Below are 15,804 nucleotides of genomic sequence, written 5' to 3' on the forward strand. Positions count from 1 at the left end.
ATATTTCAAGAGGGAGCAGGTAGAAGAATTCTACATCGGTCTCGCGTAATAGCGGGTTGGGGGGGAGGGGGCGAAGGCGCAAACGACACATCGACAGAGAGACTCGGAAGCTCGAGACGTGTGTTGTTTTCGGCGAGGAAACGTTTGACGCATTCTATAAAGCAATTTAGGCTTGAGCAGATATCAACCGCCACTAAATGACTGCCCAAGAACGCGTCACGGTGTTTTGTTAGGAAACAGGCCACAGAGGGTCCTGAATGAGCCATTGCGAGGGCATGGTTGGGACAGGGAGGACGGCACAGGCTAGTTGCCACAAGAATGGGGTACGAACTCAAAGTTAAGCACATCAGAGCGCATTCGCTACACAGGCACTGATTGCTCTAAACTCTCTTCGATAAAGTGAATGGTTGCTTACGCGTGCAGTGACATGGAAGTGCGAGACGAACGGTGTGACGGTCGCCCTATCTGTACTAAGGGACACCTGTTTGAAACCTTCCCTGACATCGATATATTTTTGAAAGCAATATTCCCCAACTTGCGGTTTGTATGTTTCCAGCAAATAAAGGAAAGAGAGTTGACTTGGACCACTATGTATGAGCTGCTTACAGTTTTCCTGTGAGACAGGATAATGCAAGGGTATCTGGAAAACGGACAACTTGCTGCTGGCTTTCGTATGACCTGCTTTGACAAATTGAGTCACCGTGTTTGTGCGCGGGTTTGTGCGCGGCTTTGTGCGCGGACAACTTCAGTACTGCGTAGAGTTTGAAATTGGCCGCTACTTCCTCATTCTCGGCGATGGCATATATTGGATGCGCATTACAAGAAAACACCATATAATGCACGCAACCAATTCGATACTATACGTATCATTTTGCTTGGAAGCGCGAAAATTTTGTACATTCGAGAGAAGTACTTTCTTGAAAATTCGAATTCGATGCTGTAACTTCAATATTAATATTCAAAAACAGCCTTGAATATGAAAATATTGCAGCATGAAAGCGCGGGCGGAAGTTATTCGACCATAATCTACACTGCTTCCTTTAATAATGTAATACTCTTTATTGTTCGAAGTCAAAGATAATGAGGAAATACTTTTCTCATTTTTATTTCTTGCCACATACAGTACATTTCAATGATCAAAATGAAATTAGGCGTGACATATACATCAAATAGTGTCGCAAGTACGCTATAATAATTGGTAGTGACTACAGTGACGGGGCCCGGCACTTTAAGATCTGTACTACAGTGACGGGGCCCGGTACTTTAACATAATCGTGCACTACAGTGACGGGGCCCGGCACTTTAACATCTGTACTACAGTGACGGGGCCCGGCACTTTAACATACACACTACAGTGACGGGGCCCGTCTCCTTAACCACAGACGGGACCGGCACTTTACGTCGACACTGTAGCGACGTCAATGGCCGCACTTCTTTCAAACATTCTATGCAAACAACTTCGAGCACTTCACGGCAGGCAGTGAACTTTATTAAGGTCCTGAGGAGCGACTCCGAAACCCCCTTATGAGGGAGGGGGCCGCCGCGAGCCGTTCCGACGTTGGGACGGGCAGGCCGTGCCTGACCGCCTCCTCCCACTCTTCATCCGTGGTGAGATGACCGTGGTCCCCGTCACCGCCAGAGCATGTGTTCTAAAGTGCAGAATGGATCTCCGCAATCCGGACACCTGCCCCGCACGGACGCGGCATTAGGTTGCCCCTCTGATCCACCACGGCCGCCGCGAACCGGTCGGACGAACCGTATTGGGCGACGTCGACGAACGCGACCGATCGTGGTTCGTCGGCGACGGATCCGAGAAGTGCGGCCCGGGCCCGGCGTGTGCCTACATTGCGTTGCGGGTGCACGTTGCGCGGGAACGGCGAGACCGTGACGGCCTCCCGCGACCACGCGTCGAGCACACACTGCCTTTCCCTGACGGGTTAAAGTCCAGCGGACTAACTTCTGTGACCCAACCTCATCGAAAGTGTTGTGGACCCCCAGCTGCATGAGCTTCTCGGTGCTGGCGCCTATGGGGATGCCAAGCACTTTACGGACCGCGGTATTTTATTCCAGTACTGTCCACAACACCACGTGAATTTCACGATGTCAGCAACTTCCGTGCAGTAATCGAATACATGATTGCACACATACGGATCGAACGACCGCAATGGGTACTTGTCCACGAATGTACAATCTTTTGCGTATGCACTGTAACACGTATGATGATTATAATAAAGAAAGTTCACTCTAATGGAAGGGGAACGGTAAAAACACATTTAAAAAGTCACGGCCCATGTTCCTGCTTGTGAGCACCTGACAATCAATATTCTACTGAATTAAGAAAAAGAAGCAGCGGGTAATTGCTCGCTTAGAAGACCGATAAACATGCAGTTTGATGAAATTTGAGAAATAATGATATTGAAGCTTCCAAGACTTTAGAAGAAAAGAAAAAGAAAATTAAGACTGAATCATCGCGACGGAACATCACAAGTCGCTGTAGGCGTCGAAGACCCCTGGCTATAACGAAATTATTTTTGAACAGCTCCGATAGTGTCCATGCAACAATGGTAGCTTGCGTACTGTCAAATGCTCATATGCTGCGGCATAAAGCTCACGGCACGGTGCGAAAACGTGCTCGGAGCGAAAGCGAAACATTGCGCGAGGACATGCATGCAGACGCGAAGTCTGTCACCGCGAACCCGTGCGATCGCTGCATTGCAACTTCATTCTGTTATGCTACATTTATTTACACAGACAGCCATCCCACTATAAGAACATATTTCACATAGTTTTCTCAGCGATTGCTTACGTTTCACGCAAACCGGTTCGGTGGAATCGATTGCGGCGACCGCTCGCAGTCCCAGCTTACTGTACGTAGTAGGCAAAGAGATAGCGTTTGTAAACCATTATGTGCTTTCTGTTTGTCCAACATGATTATTTTAAAGGTAAAATACTGCCATTTCGAGAGTACTTGCAAAATTGTTCAGGAGGGCTGCCGCGTAGTATGTTTATTTAACCTTTATTTAACGCCGACGCATATGAGGCGCTTCCGACAGATGGCGACTCCGTAAGTCGACCTCGCCCCCAATACCGACATAGTGACGGCCCCGTCGGTGTAGTGTTGTTGTTAAAGCGACGGGCCCCGTCACCGTAGTGAGGATGTTAAAGTACCGGGCCCCGTCACTGTAGTGCAGATGTTAAAGTACCGGGCCCCGTCACTGTAGTGCAGATGTTAAAGTGACGGGCCCCGTCACTGTAGTCACTACCATAATAATTAGTTTGCATAGCTAACCAGATTTCGGGAACCTTGCTTAAGCTTAGCCATTATCGTACTATTCGTATGCAGTAAATATGCGTTGTCTAAATAAGATAATTAGGACATGCAGAGCGGAACATATATCTATTTATTGTTAGGCCTTACGGGATTAGTCAAACGCGTAACTTCTTAGACCTGGTACGCCAGAAGGAAGTGCTTCCCTTATTTTGGTAAAGGAGAAAGTAAGTGGAACCTCTTGCAGGTTAGATGATGCAGTGAGAATGGCACATCATTAAACCACGCGCTGTCCTATTGTGTTTTTGCTGTGATGAAATATAGGGCCTGGTTAACCATAGTATCGCATACGCATGTATCTAGCGAATGAAAGCGGAAATCGCATGCAAAAGACACTTTTTCTCAATAGTTTAATACGCATGACACTGTCGTCGCCCTTTCGACGAGCGGTCGCACTCCTGCTTAGAGCTCAGGGCTGCATGCGATTATAGGGCAATGGTGTTGACTTGGGCGAACATTCTGTGCAGAAGCTTCCCTAGTGCTCTTGAAGGTATGTAGTACCCAAGCAACCATTCAATGGTGCCATTTTTCGAAACCAACAGATACCATCTTTTTGAATTGCACTGAAGTAGGCAAAGAACTCAAACCAGCGATGGATGTAGAGCTGTTAGGTTCCACTCTGTGATGGAAGATTGAACAACAACGAACAAGTCATACTATACTCCAGTAGTTGCAATGGGTATTGGGGCTCTTTTCTGTGTGTTTTGGGCAAGTATATTTTTCTGAACTACGGGGGGTGTAAAGAAATAACAATCTACAAAAATTGGTAAGTCAATGAAGCGAAGCCTGATCCCGGGTCACGCATGTAGGCGGCCCCTGTGGGATACTACGTACCAGGCACAGCTACGCCCGTTACAGTACATGAACAGGCAGCCTGAAATTTCTGGTTGGTGTTAAAAAGCAATGCTCGAAAAAAGTGGCAAAATAAACAAGGTTGCAGACGATGTGCACGAACAATCCCGAAAGAACGTCATGATTGCGCAAGGAATTATTACTAAACTCGGTAATTGTAGCCGCATTATTTTCTGATTTATTACCTGAACTTCTGCGTCTGATTGTTTGGCACCATCAAAGACTTCCTTCACTAAACCGGCGGCGACCCATGTGCGTTCTCCCGAAAAAGTGATAGATTACTATTTGTTTGTTCAAATTAAACAGGGTAATTTTCTACGACCTGGTCTCGTCACGTTCGAGGCGCGGTAATATATGAATTCGTATGGCCACGTGGCTTAGCAGACGTCATTGTCAAACAATAATAACAGATGAAAAGTCTTAATGATTGGTGTTTTTTTTATCGGCGGCAGCAATCATATGCACATTTTACGGGAATTTCTGACGACGCTGCTGCCCTGATGCCAACTAGAAATTCCAGCTTCGATAACACCATGGCCGCCTGGTCGTGTCCTGTTGGTGCGAGTGTAAGTGCATTGGTGTGCGTAAGATGTCCGCTCCATCCAAAACCCTCTCGAAATTATCAAGGGTTCCACACACCGTACTTTTCCCACGTACAGCATCACCCCTATTGCCCGACTCCAGAGTTGCTCTCGGCGTGCTTGGATGGGCAAGTTCGTACCCGATCGCGAACTGTTGCTGTGCACTAAGCTCATAGCGCTGGATTCACACAGGCAGGGATCCAAGCTGCTGCTAATTGCTTCTGTTATTTTGATTTCGCGTAGGAGTTTCTTGGTGTTCTTGGTATGCATGCGCGCGTTCATATTGTGGCTGGGTATTTAGCGTGTGATGTGATCGTCAACGCGAATTCCGTTGCTATATGCCTACAGCTTCGAAACAACTACACCGTTCTGCAACTGTGAGCAACGTTGTGTTCCAGGCTGCCGCGGGAATTATTATAGTGACCGAAAAAAGCGTGTTTATTTAATTGTAGCAATAGCACGCAGAAAAAGCGTGGGGAGCAATTCCACTGGAGCATTGAACACTCACAATGGCGGTGACATTGAGGTCATGTACATCACTGTTTTTTGCTTCAAACTGGAGGCGGGCTTCCTTGGCTGTAAAATGCTTGCATTGTTAAAACCAGAGTTGATAGGTTTTTTCCCGTGCCTCCAACTCCGAAAACACGTAAATGCCTGTGTATTTGTTTGTATTTTTACATTGGTCGTTCTCTATATGTGCGATGTCCTGTTGTAAATTTTTGTAATTACAGTAACAGCTAATATGACACCTCCCATATGTCAGTGGACACCCCAAGCAATATTTTATACGTTGAGAACAAAAAATATGTTCTGAGTGACGAACATTACGCCTTTATGGAATTAGGGTTGTTGTCCTAATTTCATGTTACCAAGCACCATCGATGAAAATTGCCAGAAAGGCCGTTCTACCTATTAACGTTTGTTATGTTTGTGAAAAATTCGTTCTTTGTCCGGTCTATTTTTACACGAAATGGCACATAAAAATTAAAGCATTCGCGCTTGGGTTGTGTGACCCCACTTAAGCAGAGCACATTTCCGTACAATTACCCGTGTTGGTGGCAGAAAAGTATAAAATGCTTGAATAGCAACAGTGCAATCGAGAATATATTTCAACATTCCAGACACAGCGGGACATTTGGTAAGTGCTCATTTGATTGGTTCTCTTCACAAAAACATTATTTCGCTAAAACATAACGCGTGCCCAAAAATATTAAATATGTACGGCTGGCAATGAAGCGACAGGTACAATCCAAATTGGCTTTTGATCCATCTTGACACAACCATCTTTGGGGAGCGTTTACAGATGCCCTTATGTGCACTATTGTGATGTTTCTTAGATAGCGCATGAGACTTCCGGGTTTTTACTGTTTTCAGCACCAACACCCAAAATTTTAGCTGTTGCGCCTAAGGTTGCATTACCCTATTCAAGATATTACGTAGTATGACAAGCGTAGATTAAATCAAGGCCAATGGAAGCGCTGCACTTAGCCTAAAAGTTAAAAACGAAAGAACGGAATGATAGTAAGTATTACAGATACGTTGTGGCACATTACAACACGTATTCTATATTCTATATATGCTGAAAAATGACTCTCAAAGATTAATCACGCTGTTTAATTTCTCCTTGTGAGTCATAGAAAAACATTTCCTTTGTCTAAGGAAAATAAAATTTAGGCATGACACTGAGCCAAGTTCCCGCGTAAATCAAAGTCCATGGCCCTTACAATATGGCGGCATCTATGGCGCTGCATCATATAGGCGAACTTGCGTTGTTAGGCTGATATGGAACGCGAAAACAATCATGTGCTTATTTCGGTTGCTGGCCGAGTCACTATCTATTTTATGCATTGAAATTCAAAACATAAGGGTTCCCATACCTAACGTTGCATTTTCCTTTGCGAACTGTATCACTTAATAAAGCGTAAATAGAGAATAATCGTGGTTTGAAATAAAATCTTTACATCATTTTTTTTCACCAGGACAGGCAGGTGTTTCTCTCTGCACCAAGGCGTATCAGCGTATTCCAATATCCGGTTGTTATGGCGGGACGCATCACAGCGTTTCTTCTCATGTGTGCCATGCTCGCCTACGGTGAGTGCAAACTACCTCTCGACAGTCGCCGAAAGTGACGTTTCCATTAGCACAGCAACAACTGCATATTTTAAATTTTCATCCGTGCTGAAGGGACGTTTCTCTGTTGGCTTCGCATGCTCCCATATTATGAAATAAGATAGAGAAGCATCATTTATGCAAGAAATATACACCGTAGCAAGAACTGAAATTTGTGGTAACGCGCAAAAAAAAGAGACAGTTGGGTAAAAAGTCACGGAATCCTACAATAGCCCCCATGTAAGAAACTGCGCCATTTTATTTATAACACGTTCGCTTAATTTGCAGCTTTATTTTCCGCTGTGTCAGATTGACAAATTTATCTGAATAGTAACTGATTCTAACGTTGTTAAAAGTTTGAAATGAAGTACCGCGTACAGGGATGAATTGAATTATTAGAGACACCTTGAAAAAAAATCACATAGGTTCGTTTAAATTGCCATCTCCCCTTGATAAGGTGTGGTTGCCAAGATGATAGCGCGTAATGGTTTCGAAAGATAACATGCGCTATTCGCATGATAGTCATGTTTAAGGAATCTCGTACAAAGGATGAGTTCTCATCTCCGTCACTGCAACGTGAAGGCTGATTTTGGCGTTTGTTTGTCATCATGCGCATTTCGATTTTCTGAACACGGTATTCCCAATGAAAATCAGTTGATCGAAGTTGCCTAATTGTCTCTTATCTATCCAGGTATCATGGCCATTCCAACTAACCAAGATGCTACAGCACGAAGCAATTCAGGGCCGACAAGTGCTGCCAATGAAGATGCAAGAATCGACACAGCTGTGATTCAAAGCTTGGCTGGTGGAGGCCTCGGCTGAAACTCACGTGATTGGCTGCACCAAGAGAGCTGGGCGACAAAACTGTTTTTTTGTCGCGCGCTCGCTGCTTTCTTTAGTGAGTGCATTTTTCACCAGTGAAATGGAATAAAATGTACCAGCATCACATTATCTTCGATTATCTTGTTATGTTACGGGAAATGCTGTATGCATTGTATGGGCTCGGTTGCATGGAGCCATTCTGCGAAATGAGAAAATGGATGTGCATGTGATCTGCACGTCGTGCTTTGTCTAAGTTGTGTTTCTATTAAATTTCGCCTGTTTGCTGTTCTGGTTTTATCCTGTTCGCAATTTCCTCACAAGCTTTGGTTCCAGAAAGGATAAACTAGTTCTCCAACACGACTGTTTCAAATTTCCGTATTTGAGGTTGTTTATAAAGACCCACCTTTCATGACTTTTTCACACTTAGGTTACATCTCAACTTCCTGCGATTACCCATCTTGGCACCGGTAATTGCTAAATTGGGGCCCGTTATTTATGATCGTGGATTAAGGGTGTCCTGCAAAATTTAACCTTTGGGCTCACTTCAAGTGTTTATGTGGCTCATGAATAAGGAAAACACCAAACAGAACGGGAGAAGCACTCGTTCAAGAATACTCTCTCTGTGTTTCCACGAATTCGATCTGTGCACTGCGGAGGGACATCATTTACATTTCCGTTCAGTTTTAGTGCACCTTACCCTAATATTTTTTGGAATTGCGGGAAACATTACTACACAGCTCGCAAAAAACATATTCAGGTACATAACCTCGACCTTTCTGTACCAATGCATTGATTCTGTGAAACATTTCGTATAGCTACCGGTATACAAAATTCTACACCACATCGCACGGACCATATAAATATCATCAGTTACCGTGTTGACCGTTTGATTGAGTGGGGAAGAATACGTAAAATGAAATTATTATCCAAAACATCTAACCTCTCTGGTGAAACGCAGAAACAAATTTTTATAATGAAGAAACAGACTTCCACAATCACTAAGCCACAAAAATCCTAAATATATGCAAAAGCAACGGACTTCCAAAAACAAGTCCACCAGCTTCAACACGGTATACCTGGTAGATTGGAAATTAGCATGATAACAATATACAATGAGTAAGTTAATCTAAAAATACTAATCCTTTTTTTTTCAAGTTATACTTGCCAACCAGAGATGAATCGAAGATAGATAATCCATTATACTCCCTGAATATTTTACGTTAACTTTTGACTCTGCTAAGCAGAAAGCTCTTATTGAAGCGTCTTCAACATGCGTACATCATTTAGCATTCCTTTCAAATTGTATGAGAAGCCATATTGAGAACGACATCTTGAAATCCCCTTTAAATTAATTTCGTTACATTTGTGTATTTCCAGCTCATTGTGTCGTTGGGGTGAATTCTAGCAACAGGCGGGTTTCGCTTGTTGATCAAAGCCGGAAAATTCTCCACCCGAGCGTCTGTAGTTTTCTTGTTTTACGACTGCGATGGGAATACGTAAAGTTTATTTGCCGGCTATAACTGAGCCTTCCGGAAAGACACGGTGTTAAACGACAGCATGCGAAATGTGCTTTTTTTGCTGATGTTGTAGGACAGCATCGCCTTCATTACGAAATTTCGGGCATGACCTCAGAAAGGGCTCAATGTCACCTGTCTGGTCGCATGTCGTCCCGCTCAGAGAATTGCTACCCCGCGGCTTTACTAACCATACTGGTTTACTAGCACATCCCACCCTTATTCGATACAGAAGTGAGGCTTCCTCTAGAAGAAATTTGTTGTTTACGCATAGCATATGTACATGAATGAAAAGTGGCCCAACGTGATTTAGAATGTCAGATTGTTTAACTTGATTACTGTTAGTGCACTTGACATTGGGACGATGACGGATCGCTGTCTATACTAGAGCCTTAGTTTTTTTGTTGCCAGCAGTGTGGGAGGAAATTACTGAAAATTTGCTGTAAAGTATTTGTTGCTGGGTTCATTCACGAGAGAATGTGATTGGCGACGAAAATTGAGGAACTCTAGAACAAACTCGCGATTAGCAGACTCAAAACGTGGTCACTGCTGCATACGAAAGTGTGCGCAGCCTGTTACGTGCATGTCTTAAGAGGTCTTTCCCGAAAAAAAATTCACTCAAACAGAATTCCTAAAGCAAACTTCCGTTCGCGAAGAGAACCTGATATTGTAGCGCCTACCACGTCTGTCAAGGAAGCTATATACACTAGACGGCCAGACCACGCATATCTTTGTCTGGGAATACAGAAGGCAACTGGGCAGTGATCTTTGTGTACTTTGACAACGCCATCTGTTTCTACTTGGATGTGATTCGAGAAAGTCGGGTTCAAATGATCCAGACATAGTGTATTGTCTCCTGCACGTGGAATCCTGCTCTTTGACTGCAGTCCTGCTGCACTTAAGCTGCATATGCTCTGCTTGAGTGATAGGTCGGCGAACCTTATTCCTCTCCCTCGACTAGTGCGATTATCAGACTCAAAACGTGGTCACTGCTGAATAAGAAAGTGTGCGCAGCCTGTTACGTGCATGTCTTAAGAGGTCTTTCCCGAAAAAAAATTCACTCAAACGTAGCATCTAATTCATGACAGTCCTCGAGGCCTGAATTCGCAGGGGGTGTGATTCAGCTTCGAAGAGCTCTATTTTATTCCTTGCTGGCTGAGGAACTCCCAAGCAAAGCCGAATACCTTTTCTGTTCATGGCTTCAAAGCGCTTGCATGCTAGCTGAGTTTCACATCAGCAATGGCTAGTATAGGATTTTAATAATAACGAGCGCTGTACGGAGCCGTAGCATCCAGGTCATGTGTTTGCCCCAGCATATGCCAGCAACTCGCTTGAACACATGAAGCCTATGAGACGATGATGCCACAACTTGATCAACAGCGTGGCGCCAGTGTTCCTTGGGGTCTTAGGTAATGCCATGAAATCGGACGTCCCTGAAGTACATTTGCTCCTCCCTGACTTATTTGTGCGAGGTCACGATGGTGGGAGCGGAAGAACAATGTGGAATAGTCATCGGCATACATAGACAGCATCCCGGATGCTCGACGTTTTAGCATTTGTGGCAAACTCACCATGGCTAATGTAAATAATATGGGTGATAAACGCATCCTTATGTTAACCAGACTATAAACCAATTTCGCCACTGGAAGTGTCGCCAAGACCAGCTCTCATGCGGCGGTCATTCATAACACTATGTATTAGGTACAAGAGGTGAACCGTGACGCCTACAACTTGTTAGTGGGGGACGGTGGGGGTTTCAGAAACATAGCCTTTTATGTCGGGAGCTGACTGCGTGTAATGCTGCCGTAACGTAGGCTTTCCTTCCGCTATACTACACATGCGGCGCTTCTGCAAGCAGGACCGTGTGGCCCTCTGAAACTCATTATAGTGCATTCTAATGGTTTAGGGCTGCGATGGTTGTGGTATCAAATCTCGACCGCGACGTCCGCATTACCATTTAGGCGAAATAGAAAAACTGATTGACCCGTGAATTCGGAACACTTTAAAGGTCCACTGGTGGCAAACATGATTCCGGAGCCGCAATTACGGCTTGCCTCGTGATCAAATCGTGGCTTTGGTACGTAAAATTCCAGAATTTAGTTCAGTGTACTAGTTAGGCAGTGGGCTCCGTCTCCCTGGGGCCTTTGTGCGTCGTGCTCATTAAAAGTACGCTAGGTAGGACAACACAGAGAAAAAGCATTCCTGCAATTCTCCACAATCGCCAACCACCTACAGCAACGAAATACGACTCGGACTTAAGTGGGTTGGTTTGTTTGCTTCATCTACATGTCGCAATCACTTTATTGTAATAACCAACAATCATATTCAATTATACCAGCCATCACAAAATAAAGTTCTGTTCTCCTGGCCAGATAATAACCTTGCACGTCTGCGAATGTTAACTCCAGCTTTCACGTTACAGCGTTTCAATATGCAAGAACCTCCTGGACACACAGCCTCCTGAACACCGCTCTCGTCCCCCCTTCCACAGCTGTCCGTGCTGCGTAGTTCAAAATAATGGCGGGGTCACACGTGCAAACTGAATGCAAGCTTAACCACTCAGCCTGAATCAGTATTTATCTTTTTTCCAGTATCTTAACGGAGCTCCGTCGAGATAAATAAAAAATAACAAAATATATGGCAGGCATTTGTGGACGATTACATTGGTCGCAACGGAAACTGTGCTCCATGGGAACCAGAGAAAAAAGCCTGTCTGGCATTCCGGTGAACCTTGTTCTATACATGCTGCAGATAAACACGTGCACCGAGTCCTAAAATGTTTGAAGGGAGTGACAGAGCGCTGTTGTTTTAAAAGTGTAAGAGTTGGCTGCCGTATAGGCATTCGCCTATAGGTTAATGGCCAATGGCCAATGGCCAATAGGCCAATGGAATGGAGCAAATAGAAAAAGCAATACGAGAAGGCCATAAAATAACCTGGCATGATATCTCAATTTAGATTTTGAGTCCTACATGTGCAAATATTTCACTGGTCTTGACTTTACTGCTGGTTTTTTATGCGGTGTGTCACACCCAATAATAGCTAGAGTTATACAGCTAGAGTTATACAGTGATCGATTGAAAGTAATAAAATGAAAAAGTGGAGAGCTTGAGACTCCTTTTATGGAGTTTCCCAGGGACTAAATATGCGCAGTTGCTTCAAAGGTCCTTAACATATGCGCAGTAGCGATAACTGTTTGTGTATTTCGTTTCGATTCCTGCACGCTGCAAAGTTGCCCGTCATATGTACCATTGTTTCCGAAATGGTAACACTCTTCTGCGATAATACGTGTTTTGTGGTCTCCTGTCCAAGTGCTATGCCATTTAACCATTACTCACGATACCTATCGGATCAAAAACAGAACGACGATCTCACACGAGATACGCAGATCAGGGAGTTTCCGCAGTCGTGGATGCGGCTTTAATTTCTTAACCATAATATTAACCTAATATATAAACATAATGTAACCAATATTATAACAACATCAAGTGCAAGCAATATTTACGCTGTACTTAATAACAGTTGGCTTCTTTAAAGGTAACTTACAGACTACATCCGAAGTACGAAAAATTCACCGCCAGGCCTCGCCACTAACAGGTTTTGAGACTTTCTTTACAAATAAAAAATATAGCATATTACATAAATCGAGAAAAGCGTGCTGGCTTCTGCACCACAAATCATGGTCATTTCATATCCCAAGAATCCTACTGCTCTGGAATCGGTTATTTTCCGTGTCGCGAAGCTAATGGAGAAGATTGCGTACGCGACATACACTTGGTTCGTCGAGAATGGTCTGCAATTATCTTCGTGCCTGACTGGGTATCAGCCGCGTCTAAGCGATCAAGACAATGCGCTGGAACTGCTAAGTCGCATAGAAAATAACAGTTTGTCTGCACTTGATGTTTTCGAGCACATCTGCAAAGCTTAAGGCTATGTTTCTGAACCAGCCACCGTCCCCCAGTTACAAGTGGAAGGCGTCACGGTTCACCTCTTGTACCTAATACATACGTTTATCAATGATCGCCGCATGAAAGTTCGTCTTGGCGACACTTCGAGTGGCGAAATTGGTTTAAAATTCGGTAACAGAAGGGAGCGTTTCATCACCCTTATTATTTACACTAGCCATGGTGAGCCTACCACGAATACTAAACCATCGAGCAACTGGGAAGATGTCTATATATGCCGATGACACTACCCTATGGATCTCCGCCTCAAGCATCGCCACCTCGCACATAGACGTCAGGGAGGAGTAAAAGTAATTCGGAGACGTCCGATTTGTTGCATTACCGTATTTTCCGGTGTATAAGACGCACCCTTGTATAAGACGCACTCGCCATATATGAAGGCTCTCATTGAAAAAGTTGGTATATAAGACGCACCCGTGTATAAGACGCACCGCAATTTACCCACTTAGGCTAGTCAGGGTTAATTAAACACGCTTGATCGACCATCGCGAAATGAACCATGGGTGGACTCATCTGATCGCATAAAAGCTCCGTAGAGCTAAATAAAGTTATCCTACCCACCTACCTACCTATCTGTGAGAAGTTCTTGGTTTATGGTTTATGGGGTTTAACGTCCCAAAGCGACTCAGGCTATGAGAGACGCCGTAGTGAAAAGCCCCGGAAATTTCGACCACCTGAGGTTCTTTAACGGGCACTGACATCGCACAGTACACGGGCCTCAAGAATTTCTCCTTCAAAGAAATTCTAGCCGCCGCGGCCGGGATTGAACCCGCGTCGTTTGGGTCAGCAGTCGAGCACCATAACCACTGAGCCACCGCGGCGGCCTGTGAGAAGTTCTTAAGCAACGCTAAGTGATCGCAAAAGGCAACACTCACGCCATACCCGCCCACGTTTTAGCAAAAAAGAAAGAAAAATACGACGAAAGAACTCTCCCATATGTCCATAACAACATTTTATTTTTACTTAAAACCATCGAAGTCTTCATCTTCGGATGCGCTCTCAAAAAGCTCGCCCATTTCTGGAGGCAACGCGGCTGAAGCATTCTCTTCATACTCAGAACCGCTGGTCTGATTGTCGTCGTGCTCGGTTGGCGATGAAGCTAGCAGGCCAGCCTTCCGGAACCCTGCAGTTATGGTTGCCACTCTAACAGCACTCCAGGCCTCATGGACCCACTTCGCAACTTCGCTGTAAGAAGCGCGCCTCATGCGTCCAGTTGCGGTGTAGCTGTGCTCGCCTTCCGTCATCCACGCCTCCCAAATACGTCGCAAAATAGCTTTAAAGCTGCGGTTGACGGAAATATCCAAAGGCTGTAGAACCTTCGTCAAACCACCGGGTATTATTGTAGGGGTACAGCTCTTCGCCTTGATTTGCCTCAGTGTCAAGTCAGTAATGTGCGGCCGCATGCTATCCATAACCAGAAGGCCTTTCCGGGAGTGAAAAAATCCATCCGGGCGCTTCGAAAAGCACTTTTCGAGCCAAACTCCCATCATTTGCTCATCCATCCAGCCCTTCTGGTTAGTTGTGACAATAACACCAGGCGGAAAGCTTTCTTTTGGCATCGTTTTCCTTTTAAAAATTATCATCGGCGGCAGCTTTGTTCCGTCAGCACAGCACGCAAGTACGACAGTGAAGTGAGACTTTTCGTGCCCAGTTGTTCGTACTGTGACAGTCTTATCACCTTTCTGAGCGACACTTTTTGACATAAGGATGTCAAATGTTAGAGGCACTTCGTCCATGTTCACGATGTGGCTGTCGATGATGTTATTCTTTTCGACTTCCTTCTTCACAAATTCATGGAACTTCTCCACTTTCTCTCCGAAATCGTCTGGTAGTTGTTGAGACATTGTCGTTCGCGCTCTTATTGACAAGGCTTTGCGCTGCATAAATCTATAGCCCCATGACGGCCCACCAACAAAATCAGCGGCACCGATTTCACTCGCCAAAGTGCGTGCTTTCAAGCGCAACTGCACGGTTGACAGAGCCCTACCTTGAGCCCGTTGTTCAAGAGCCCACTTGAGGAGCCGGTCTTCAAGTTCAGGCCACCGCGCCTTCTTCCCGCGGTCAGCCTTCTTTCCGCTCTTCATCGCCTGCAGTTTGGCGGACGACTGTCGCCACGTGCGAATCATCTTCTCGGTGACGTCGAAATGGCGGCCCGCAGCCCGATTTCCGTTTTCGGTAGCATACTCGACCGCAGATAATTTGAACTTTGCGGTGTAGCTCTTGCGCAACTTCGGTGGCATACTGTAGTAAGACCGAGCACGACAGGTGTAGGTAGTGGAAAACACACGCCGAAGTCACCAACACAGACGTAATACGTACACGGTTGCGAAGTTGCAAAGAATGACTAAAAAAGAACACCGGCTTGGCTTGTCTTGAGAATGTCGAGAAGCGCGACTGTCGCCATCTTTGGGAATTTCACATTACTTTTGCTTGCGCCTCCGAAACGACCGCGTGTTTGCGATTCTGGAAGTCGTCATCCCCGCCGTTTCATGATAAAGTTCACCTAAAAAAAGTTGCGCACGGCGGTCCCCGTATTGAAGTATTAACCGTGCTACTACCGCATCATTGGTAGTGATATTTTTTCGGTGAAAAAAGCTTGAGCATGAACCTGAGTAATTTCTGAACCCGCAAAAAA

The 15,804-nt window shown here is 45.0% G+C and overlaps 1 protein-coding gene across 1 annotated transcript in view; it reads left to right on the forward strand.

Moving 5' to 3' along the window:
• The window catches only part of LOC135917371 (uncharacterized), a 208,983-nt gene extending 201,185 nt beyond the window's left edge, over nt 1-7,798 (forward strand). The window contains exons 4-5 of the mRNA XM_070533230.1: nt 6,741-6,852; nt 7,562-7,798. Of these exons, the coding sequence (XP_070389331.1) occupies nt 6,741-6,852; nt 7,562-7,692 (243 nt within the window). The 3' untranslated portion in view covers nt 7,693-7,798. The remainder of the gene's footprint in view (nt 1-6,740; nt 6,853-7,561) is intronic.
• The last annotated feature ends 8,006 nt before the right edge of the window (nt 7,799-15,804 follow it).

This window comes from Dermacentor albipictus, chromosome 2 (genome assembly GCF_038994185.2).
Source record: "Dermacentor albipictus isolate Rhodes 1998 colony chromosome 2, USDA_Dalb.pri_finalv2, whole genome shotgun sequence".
NCBI lineage: Eukaryota > Metazoa > Arthropoda > Arachnida > Ixodida > Ixodidae > Dermacentor > Dermacentor albipictus.